The sequence below is a fragment of the Stegastes partitus genome, unplaced genomic scaffold (genome assembly GCF_000690725.1).
Source record: "Stegastes partitus isolate 25-593 unplaced genomic scaffold, Stegastes_partitus-1.0.2 Scaffold36, whole genome shotgun sequence".
NCBI classification, from domain to species: domain Eukaryota; kingdom Metazoa; phylum Chordata; class Actinopteri; family Pomacentridae; genus Stegastes; species Stegastes partitus.
In genome coordinates this window covers 469,822-481,316 of record NW_007577767.1, presented here as the reverse complement: position 1 = coordinate 481,316, position 11,495 = coordinate 469,822, and the positions used below count along the sequence as shown (strand labels likewise).

Genomic DNA, 11,495 nt, shown 5'->3' with positions numbered 1-11,495 from the left:
TCTCTCTCTCTCTTTATCTCTCTCTCTTTATCTCTCTATCTCTCTCTTTATCTCTCTCTCTCTCTCTTTATCTCTCTCTCTTTATCTCTCTCTCTATCTCCATCTCCCCCTCTCTCTGTGTCCTCTCTCTCTCTCTCTCTCTCTCTCTCTCTCTCTCTCTCTCTCACTCCCCCAATCCCTGACTGTTATTAACTCACAGGTTCCCCATCCCTTAACAACACAATGATCAAACATTCTTCTCTGTTTCTGTTTTTGTCTAATTTTTACCAATTTTATTTCTTTGTGTTTTTTTTTTTACTCTTTTTTTCCCCTTTTTTATTTTTTCATTTTTTTGTGTGTGTGTTTTTTTTCTACTGTCGTCCTTTTCTTTTCGTTTTGTTCCCCCCTCCTTTAGATCGTATTGTCTCACTTGCCTATAGCTAAAAGGTAAGCCTGGTCACATGATTGACACGCCCCGTTCTGATTGGCTCTTCCTACTGACATTTCAGCCTAACCTGTACTCTTTTCCAATTCCTCCACCATTTTGTGTTTATCTCTGTTTCTTCCTCTGTGTTTTCTACAGTCTAAGCAGGTCTGCATGTGTTAATAGCAGCCTTCTGTTACTCTTTACGAGGAAGTGTCATTTTCAGCTCATCACTGAGTGTGGTTTGGTATACATTGTTATGATTTGCAAGTCAACAGAATTTTTAATGAAAAGACGAGATGGATTGTTTTTATTTTTAAGGCACAGAAATTCCCCTCTTCTTGAGTGTAGAAGTTTTCAACTTATATGTAAGTCTCACCTTCCTCCTACTGGTTTCAAAGTGTCTGTGCTGCCCAAAATTTGTGGCAGAGTGTACACACTAAATGCTGCTCAAAACAAATGTGTGTTTGGAAGGTAGGCCGTATGAGGACGCTGTTTGTCATCCACGCTTTTATAATTTATCATTAAAAGAGCTGAGATAGAAGTACTCGCTGTCGGACTTGGTCCGTGCTTTTATTTTGTACATGCTTTCCATTGAAGTTCTCCAGAAATCCTGTGCTATGTTTGCCCACTGTGCTCGACACACCTGAAGAATAATCGCTGACTTGGTGCTACAGCGCAATCTGTCACTAACTGCTATATCCTGTAAAAAATGTAAAACCACAGCCAACCTTACAGAAACATCCATGGGTCCCGTGTGTCTTTCTGTGTTTCATATGAGAGGCAATGCAACCGTCGGCATAGCAGACCGACGTGTACCTCTTGTAGTATGAGTAGAACCACATGCACGTCTCATGTTTGCTTTTAAAGTCTGTGCACAGGGATGCCAAAACCATGAATTGGCCTCGAAGCCTAAAGTAGTTTCTTGCAGATCAGCAGCATTACAATATTGTATTATTTTGAAATTTTGCCCAGTGATGCCAAAAATGACTGCCTACCTCAGCTTCAATTCTGTTTTGGTCTCCTCCAACACCTGAAGGAAATATTTGGGTCTGTACCTGCTAGATGAATGAGCGAGTTACTGACTGTTTGCTGGGCCCTTAAAGCAATGACGTTTGCTATAAAACCAAACAACGAGCTGAAAGAAGCTCATCACAATGAGGCAGTTCGTTCACATTACATAAGGACATTATTTGGTGTAGCTTTAGGCTCAGTAGCCAAAACATGCTGAATTCTGCTACTTTAAAAGATTAGTTTTTTTAAACTGACTGAGCCAGAGCAACAACAAAAGTTGGTACAAGTTATTTCTATTTTTTCTTGCATAGCTGATTTAGAATTCTCGTGTATTTTTCTGTTTTTGCACATTGTTGTATGTCAGGTCTCAACTCTGATGTTTGTATGACTGATAGAACTATAGTTTATTTAACTTCAACATCATACATCGTACCAAACCCCACCCAGTGGCATGATGAACGTGACACATCCTTTTCTAACAATGTGATATTTCTCTGCTCTTTTGTCTGTTCACTCACTCAGTAACCTTCGTGGTCGTTCTGTTAACCTGCGATGTCACACTGACCTGGTGAAACTTGACCTCTAACCTTTTTGTATGCTCCTCTCTTCCTGGTTCTGATGTGATGTAGCACTCTAGTTTGGCTCACACATACACACACTCTGACATACTTACTGTATACGTGGGTAAGCTTCTGAAGTATAGGTCTGCACATAAACACAAACTGTTTGGATGTGTAACTTTGAACTAACATTGTTTAGTTTCTTTTTTAGTGATTTAATTTGTCTGCTTGATCGATGTAAATACTATAGTGTGGGGTAAAATGAAGCATCAGTGTTTTCTGTCTCATCATGTACGTGTTGTGATGTGTTTTGTCGGTCTGTGTCTGTTATGTCTGTTGTCTATGACTGTTGTCTCTTTACTTGGTTGGCTGCTTCTCTTTCTGGGTTTTTTATTCATTTTTTTCTGTTTTCTTTTTCCCCTCTTCATGCTTCTGAACTGCCCTTTCCTTGTCCTCTCTTTGTACCTTCTTTTCACCCCTTTTTTTCTGTTATGCTTTTTTCCCTCTCCTCTCCTCTCCTCTCCTCTCCTCTCCTCTTTCCTTTCCTTTCCTTTCCTTTCCTTTCCTTTCCTTTCCTTTCCTTTCCTTTCCTTTCCTTTCCTTTCCTTTCCTTTCCTTTCCCCTCCTCTCACCAGAGGAGCATAGTGTTATGTATCTGATGGTCCCTAAACCACTAGACAGCTTTAACCTGCTCAGGGTGAAGGGGAAAGGTCTGAAGCAGATGGTCCTTCATGCTAGCTGTGAATGGTATGCATCATAGATAAATAGTTTAAATAGTTTAACAGTGTAATGTACATAAAACTTCTGAAAAACCAAACAGAGAATAGTAACAGCTGCTAGAGCTGAGACAACCAGCCGGCATTCAAAGTACAAGTACGTACAAACATACAGTGTCAGAGAACCTCACTGGGAAAGACATTCTTAAGGCAGAAAATGTGCTCAGCTTTTTCTCTTTATTCAGTCATATAGTGTTTCTGTTCTAGTATTTGAAGCTGAAGCGTCCAATAAGCCAAGTCTGAATGTGATTGAATGCCTTTAAACACATCTGTCTTTAATGATTAAAAAAAGGCCGTGTTATGAAAATAACTTGTCAAGATAAAACTACATCAAGCATGTTAAGTTCGTTAAGCTTATCTTAATTTAATTCACTTTTGGAGCTTAACTTGGCCTTATCATAGTCGATGACACTAACTTTGACATTTATGTTCTAAATACAAAATAATAAGTGTTACAAATCTAATGGCATGCAGTGTACTATGGTATTGTTTAATTTATTGTATCTTAATGTAACCATAGCGTTGGTTGGACTTGACTTTTGTTGTTGACTTAGTGGAGTTATCAAAATAACATATGAATATTTAATGCACTGTGTTTAAAGAGCTGAATATTAATGATACAATAAAAGCAAACGATTAATAACTCAAAGCATCGACAAGCAAAGTGAACTTAACCTTGTGTAGTTTGTTCAGCATTGTTTAGTTTATTGTAGTTTAGCTTAAACTTAGCTTAGCCGAACTTAAGTTAGTGACTAAGTGAAAAATAACAATATTTAACAGCAAAAAGTTAAGTTTAGGTACAAAACAATCATTTTCTCATTTAAGCTAGTTCTAGTGGTTTTTAGGGGGCTAGTATGAGGCCGATATAGAATAAAAATAGCGCTTCATGTTTCACGTTGCTTGTCTTTGTAGCTGTGTGTCTTTGTGTGTGTGTCCGTCGTCCTCTGTCCTGTCTGTGACACTGTAGGAATCTGTGCTGTGACTCAGTAGACCTTCATGGGGTGAGATGTAATGTTCTTGTTGGATCCTTCATCCTTTTCTGCATATTTACCTCTACCCTTCCCTCCCATCCGTCCACCTCCCTCTCCACATTCTCCCCCGATGCCTCCCCCTCCTCAGGCTCCTGCCTCGAGATTCTTCGGGGAGAAAGTCCGGCTCTTGGGGAGGCCGGGAGCGACTCGGCGTCCCCCATGTCTCCTCGGACTAGCAAGAGCCGCATGTCCATGAAGCTGCGACGCTCCTCCGGATCGGCCAATAAGACCTGAGCTTTCCACATTACATGGCTCGGACAGCATGGACGCTTCATATCATCAAAAATAAAACTTTGCTGTCCCTTATATCAGCCAGTTTGGACAAAATTAAATCAGGCATAAACAAATTCAAATGAACAGCTTTGGTAAAATTTACATATTAATATATCATTTGCAGCAGGAAAACGATGATAAGTGTTCACAGAAATTAACCATTAGGGATGTCAATAGACTTTGACTCGTCCCAGCTTCTTCAGCATGCTGCATTTCTGATTGGACACTGGCCTTTAATCCACAAAAACTCTATCACACACCCTTTGTTGTACTCTCAAAAATACATGTAATCGTATTTTGTGGAATATACTATACTCTGACTTTTTTTGAAAATTTTCACAGATGTTGTATATATCTGCAACTTTGCTTAAAAAAAAAAACAAAAAAAACATAGAAACCGGTAGAACCAGCGCTGCAGCATGCTGATATTTGCCACAGTAGGAAGTTCAGCCTTAGCAGTGCAGTATTAGTTCATAACAATCTGTGCCATGTTAGAAAGCGCACAAATGCCAGTGTAACCAGGACTGCAAAAAGCTTAAGTGTGCCACATTTTACTCTGCTCTGTAAACAGGTTATGGAGAGAACATTCAGCGAGATCAAACTGCAGAACAAAGAAAAGCAGAGTCTGTGCGTGTGTGTGTCGTTGGATGTTGCTGAGGGGAATCTGTATATTTGTACAATAGTCAGCCTGAGTGTGTACAGACAGAAACAGGAGTTTTGATATAAAAAGCAACAGGAGTGACGGCTGTAAAGTGCTGCATTGAGAAAGCAAGATAAAAGTCTATTTTTGTTGTCAGTGCATCACAGACCTATAAAGATGAAGGCAGGGTTGGTGTCTTTTCAGTCCTCCTTAAAATGTAAATACAAATCCACTCATTTGCTAACAATAACAAAAGTGCATCTTTGTGGACGTGGCAACGTTCTCAAGCCAAAACTGTTCTTTCTTAGTGTTTGAATCTAGAAGAAAATCCCCTGTCCTAACTCTGAAAGTGAGCTGACCCTCCCTCCCTCCCATGGAGCGATGTAAGGAACAGTGTTTTAAGGATGGATGACTTGTTTGTTTGTCACAAAGGAGAGAGAAAAACACTTTGTAGGACATTATTAACAAGACAAACGGATCAAAGAGGAAGCACTTGTTACACAAAGTTTGTTGTGGCTTTTCTTTTGTTCTCGCTCATGCTGTAAAATGTGGACAAGCACTGATGTTCATTGAATTCATTTTCTTTTCTTTTTTTTTTTGGTTTCTCATTTTTTAAAAATTGACTGTAAATTGTGTTTTGACCCGAACAAGAATGTTGCTGTATTTTTAGTCACTTTGTCATCTGAGGCGAAAAACAACAGCTTTTTGTTCTTTGTTCTTTGACTACGTATATATATATATATTCTGTATATCTATATATGTATGAGTATAAATATATATATATAGTAGACATATGAATATCTATAAGAATGTGTACAGTGTGAGGAAGCTTGTTGTGTATATACGGTTACGTGAGAATAGCTGCCAAAGCCAAGTGGTTGAACCTCAGACCACGTATTTGCTTAAAAAAAAAATAGGTCAACACTACAAGATTTCAAGCTTCAGCAGTTGGCACTTCATCTCTAGGAATTTAAAGGTGATCTTATTTTACTCATGTGTTTCAGTTTAGTTCTCATCCTTGGTGCCACAGCTAGATTCTGGAAAAATCAGAGGAAAACTTCTCCAAGATCTTGTGAATTTGTATGCTTGTTTTCATGTGTTGCTTTGTTTCCCCCTCCACACATGAATTCTTGTAAAGCCGGAGGAAAACCAGGCCTCGTGTAAAACCCATGAATACTGTATGCACTTAACAACACTGCAGCTACAAATTGAGGGCTCTTTTGGGTTTATAATGCGCCTAATCAATGCCAACAAGACAAGTTTTAGGCCTTCATTACTCTGTTTGAGACATGACTTAGTGAGCCCCTGTGTCTTTCTTTTGGAGGCAGTTTTAGGGTGACAAATCCAAGTGTGCAAAAGAGAGATCTACAGCCAAAGAGGGGTAACAGATTTATCATCTTTTTTTTTTATTATTATTATTTTAGCATTAAATCCGTATACATATATATATATTTAGACTCGTCCTCAGTTTCACTTGTGGGTGGAGGGGATCAGCTTGCAGTTACAATGTAGATAATTAAATAGCACCATAGATGGGTTTCCATGTGTTTCAACACTCCATCAGTTCAATATAAAACTGACTAATACATTTGTAGTATTAACAGTACTTGCCCCAAAAATTCACCTGGGAACTAGGAAGTTTTTCTCTCTAAAAGTCAAGGCTGTTGCTTTTCAGGGTTTATCACGACTCAGTGCTCTTTCTTTAATTGTACACGATGGCTTGTAACTTCATTTTTCCTTGGCCTGACTGATCCCAGATAGAGAAAGCATGTAAATGTAGGATCTGTATTTGACGATATAGATCTGTGTGTTAAAGGTTTTGCATAAAACTTCACTGCTTGAAGTCTATGTGTACACAGCTGTATTTTTTTGTTTTTTTATTTTTTGTTGCAGCCATAGATTCTCTGTAGAGAGGAAAGGGATTGTACAACTTTCTTTTTTTTTGACCCCTTATGTTGGGTTGAAATTGTTCATTTTTTAAAATGCCATTGTAAAATGAGGTCAAATTCATGTGCTGTTACTTTGTGTGTGAGTATTTGAAGTCAGCTGAGATTTGAGTTGTCCCTTTAAATTATTGCTGTTGCAGTTTTTTGTTTTTTGTTTTGTTTTGTTTTGTTTTGCTGAGGTCGAAGCACCATGGATTGGTTAAGACATGACCCTGATCTGTACATGCTGTAAATACACTACAGATCGCTGAATGAGTCCCAGTTTGCTTGGTTACATCCCGTAAACACTCTGACAGCCTGTTCAGTCTACATCCACACTCCGTCCCAGTACCCACGCCACACAGCAACGCCATGTTTACACTCCGTTACGCTCTTCGGATTAAAATCCCTGTGACTCTGTTTGATGACTGGAGTCCTGATGCTGCTTTAATCTTCCACAGTAAAGATAGTTTTATAGATTGTAAATAATCGTCACGATTGCATTTTGGCAATGAACTGTGTTTAGTTTGAAAACTCTCATTAGCAACAACCAAAATTTGACTTAAGTTACCTAAGGCCTTTGAGCATCGTTAAAAAAAAATCATATCAGCGACACTAAGACAGTCTGGCTGGAGGCTTTTGACTCAGATTGTATACATTTCAGCTTTTTTGTCCCAAATCTGACCTTTGTTTTGTTTTTGTTTTTTTTGCAAAGGAGGGAAAGTCAGACTCCCTCATGTTTGAGCTGCAGCAGCATCAGTTGCCCCTCATGAATAAATACATTCAACCTGTGTGCCTGTCAGTGGATCTCTGAACGTGAGGGCCGTGATGGATACGGGTTCAGCTGTTGTCCACATGTTAGTCTGGGACAAAGCTGATATATGTAACTACTGATTATACATACTGCATGACACCAGTCCAGTACTAACTGCATGTTTTGACCAGCTGTATCACCACACACACACACATACACACGCCACAAACTATGTTACTGTCAAATCTGTAGTATGTAAACATGTGTAATGTCTGTTGGAGACGCACACAGTGTGGATGTGCGATGATGGAATTTGACAATAAATAATTCGTACCAATGACTACTGGACTGATTCACTTATTGTGTGTGTATCAGCTTTGAAACAGCATGAATAACCTGACAGTGCATTACTGCTTATTGATTGTACTGTATTAACATTTATTGACAATAATTTAGTCAGTTTCACATTCAACCATATCAAAATATGACTGTACAGGCTTCATAGAATCACAAATACATTTTAGCATCATAAAGGCATTTAGCAAATATCTCAACGGTAATCTAGAATCAATAAAGACAAAATGACGTTTTTATTTAACAAGCAGTAACATTAAATGTTTCATTTCTGTATGAAAATATTTTATAGCTGAGAAGTTAACTGGCACATTGACTATAAAAGGCATATTATGGTCTGATTGTGTTCTATTTTTTTTTTCTTTTTAATTTTATTTTTCACTGTACATGAAATAGTTTTTGAAACAGAACAATGATTCCACTCCAGTTTTCAGGTTAAGCAAGGTCACTTTCTAAATGAGATTGCAGGTTATGATCTGGCTCTGCTTTAAACATTACACCAGCCAGTAATGCAACACACTAGACTCCTCCTGAGCTTTAGTGTAATCTGATTACTTTGCCACAGTAATGTAGAGAGATCTGTCAATCATGGTTTTGATATATGCAATGTTATTTCCTCTAATTGTTTAAGCAAAATGACCTTTGGTTGGGGGCATGTTTGGTCGTTTTATACAGACTCTAACTTGTGGAGTTATTGTATTTTAATGCCAAATCAGTAATGCTGGGGGTAGATGTGAGAAAAGCTGAAAAGAGAAAAGGCTCATTTTAACATGCCTCCAGTTTACATATTTTCTCGAGTACAATAACCCTGCAGTTAGTCTGTTGAATTAATAATGAGATCTGTCCAGGAATGAAAATTTCATTTATCCCCTCAAAAAACAGGTTAGTTCCACTAAGTGTGGAATTATTAGTTGTTTAAAATACAGTTAGAGAAGACTGTTTGCAGACACAGTTTCAGTACCACAGACAGAGGCTGTACCGGTCCGTAGTCAGTTTCAGCACCATGGACAGTTACATTTAATTGTTTAGTTTCATCAATACTTGGCAAAGTTTTGTTTACATTTGTTTTCCAGTTTTATGACCATCGACAGCATTTGCATTTTTTTGTCAGTATATTATCTGTGGATGTGTATGGACCTTTAAATTCAAGGCAGAGTGATAATGTGACACTTATTCTGAGGTTACAGCCGAACACAGCTGACATTAATGTGTACTTCAGAGTAGAATAACAGTCACGGGTGGTTTGTGCCGTCATGATGATCACGGATTATTTTTCACATAAACGCTTGTCTTTTCTTAACACATCTGCTCGTTTCATGGTCGCACGGTCATCTGCAGCAGCATCACCTGCCGGTTCTCGGTGGGATGAGACTTGTTGATGTGTCTCGTGAGCCCCGGGGAGCTGAAGAACGTGGAGGGACAGTGCTTGCACGTGAAGATCTGCTGCTGCTCGCGTTCCCCGCCAACGCTCTCTTCTCTGTGCGCGTGGAAACCGTCCGCCCCGCGTGCTCCTCCCGCCAGCAACTCGTCCCGCATCGCGTGCCACAGACGGTGTTTGTCCCTGATTTCAACAGATGGGAAGCGCGCGCCGCACAGGTGACACAGGAACACCTGGCTCTGTCCGCCGCTGGGCTCGCGCGTATGGCCGTAAGGTGACGGTGGCGGAGACGCCCGCGCTGTCATCTCGTGCGCGGCCAGGTGTTTCTTCAGGTAAGCCTGACGTCGGAATTTCTTCCCGCAGTAGCGGCACTCGTACACTTCATCCTCCGGTAACGACTGCACAAACGGTAAAGGCGGGTGCGGGAGAGACGGCGGCGGTAGGTCCGCGCGCTCGTCCGGGTTACCGTTGAGCATGAGCAGGCTGGACGGCGGACTGTCCGCCGCTCTCACCTGCTGCTGCAGGTCCAGGCAGCTGTCTACCGGGCTCCGGTAATGAGCGGAGGAGTCGTAATGAGGAGGCGCGAGACTGTCGGGACTGTCACGAGACCGGCTGTGGAGCAGCAGCAGGGAGGGCTCGCGCCTGATGGAGCTGTCCAGCGCTCCACGCTGCTGATTCACGCGCAGCAGCTCGTTCTCTTTGCCTTCCATCTCCACCGGCGACCTCTCGTGCTGAACGAGCCCTCGCGCCTCTTTTAACGGCTGGCTCTTGTTTGTGGGAGTCTCTCCGGTTTGGTTGTTGTTCACCGGACGGGGTTTGTGCCAGCGGCGGTGAGAGGCCAGATTGGCAGGACAGCTGAAGACTTTGTCGCACTCGGGACAGCGGTACTCCACGCGCACTATGCGGGAGCACTTGTGCTGCGCGAGAGAAAACGGGTCGGGGTACTCCTCCTTACACAGCTGACAGATGAACTCCCCCAGCGGCTGATTCCCGGTGGGAGCAGACGGTTTCTCCCGCTGCCTCCGCAGCTCCGGACTCTCCTTCTTGATCCGCAGACCCAGAACCGGAGAGGTGGTGACCTCATCCTCGAAGGTCAGCCTCCGGTTCACTTTGGGCTTCTTCGCCGGGTTCGACTGTTTGCTGTGTCTGCTGTTGTTCAAGCGCTGGTCGGGCTCGAGGAAGGAGCGCTTTCTTGCCGCGTGCTCCTGGTTCATCAGAGTCAGCGGCGGGAACAAGTGCACGTGAGCCATATTCGGGTCATATTTGTCGTAGGACGGCGCGTGGTGGCGGCTGCTGCTCGCCAGGAGCCTCTCGATAGAAGCGGACACTGAGGTCGGCGTGGAGCTCACCAGGAACGGCAGGTCCGGTAGCTCCGGTACCGGGGATGATGTTAGGCACCTGCTCGTGAACAGCGGCTGTTTTTCTCCTCCTTCGTGCTGCTCCAGGAGTCTCGTGCCGACCGGTTTAACGGGGCTGCAGGACTCAGTTAACGTCAGGTCGGGTGGAGGTGGAGGTGGGAAGAAGCAGGAAAAGTCACCGTCAGGACTCAGAACCACGCTCACCTGCTCCTCGGTCTCCGGTAACTGCGCGCGCCGGTCCGCCTCCGCCTCCAACGCGGACTCCACGTGCGGGCTCCACGCCTCCCTCACACCGACGGGGTCCTCGCGGGTCACCGGGAACTCTCCATCTGGCCGCTGAAGCGGGAGGACACTCAGCACATGGTTCTCCGGTGGTGCAGCTTCAGAGCCGTCAGGGATGCTCCGGTCACCGTCGTATGACTCAGGTTTGTTGTTGCTGGTACTTCGTGCCCGGTACGACGCCGAACCTCTCCGGTGTCTTTTCACCAGGAATCCTCGAGGCATTGTGACGGTGAGGACGGAGCTCGGCGCGTGGCCCCGGCAGGCGGAAAGAACAACAACTGTTGTCTCGAGCTCACTTTCAAGTAGAGCTTTGAAGAGAGAGAGAGGCGCGCGCAGGTGTGATGAGCGCACGCGAGAGAGAGAGCGAGAGAGAGAGAGAGAGAGAGAGAGAGAGAGAGAGAGAGAGAGACGGTGGGGTGTTTGTGGTCACCGTGACTCTCTCACAGATGACACATCACTGTTCAGGGCCCCTAAACCATCAGTCATTAGTAATTACTTAGTAATGACCGATGATTAGGAATTACTTACTAATGACTGGCATTAAATACAACTACATTTTTGGGATGAAGTGATAGGTTCCCATTTAATTCCAAAAATCTTCCACTTTTTCTTTCATTGAAACACTAACTTCAAGATGGAATGTTTAGTTATTTTTAAAGATTTAGTTTCTATTTATGAGGACATTTCAGTCTCAACTTTTAGCTCTCTTAGTTATAGATAAGTGTCATAGTGCCTTGTAAAGTACAA

The 11,495-nt window shown here is 42.6% G+C and overlaps 2 protein-coding genes across 6 annotated transcripts in view; one reads left to right on the top strand and one right to left on the bottom strand.

Moving 5' to 3' along the window:
* Positions 1–7,716, top strand: part of ralgapa1 (Ral GTPase activating protein catalytic subunit alpha 1) — a 74,625-nt gene extending 66,909 nt beyond the window's left edge. For 4 of the 5 annotated variants that reach the window (XM_008302062.1, XM_008302039.1, XM_008302057.1 and 1 more), the window contains exon 45: positions 3,873–7,716. In XM_008302062.1, coding sequence (XP_008300284.1) covers positions 3,873–4,018 — 146 coding nt within the window. In that variant the 3' untranslated portion in view covers positions 4,019–7,716. Of the gene's footprint in view, positions 1–394; positions 427–3,872 lie in introns of all 5 variants that reach the window. The other variant, XM_008302048.1, reaches the window with a different exon arrangement.
* Positions 7,717–7,782: 66 nt separating this feature from the next.
* Positions 7,783–10,970, bottom strand: insm2 (insulinoma-associated 2). The gene has a single exon (XM_008302017.1). The coding sequence runs from the start codon at positions 10,968–10,970 to the stop codon at positions 9,045–9,047; it is 1,926 nt and encodes a 641-aa protein (XP_008300239.1). The 3' UTR covers positions 7,783–9,044.
* Between the last annotated feature and the right edge of the window lie 525 nt (positions 10,971–11,495).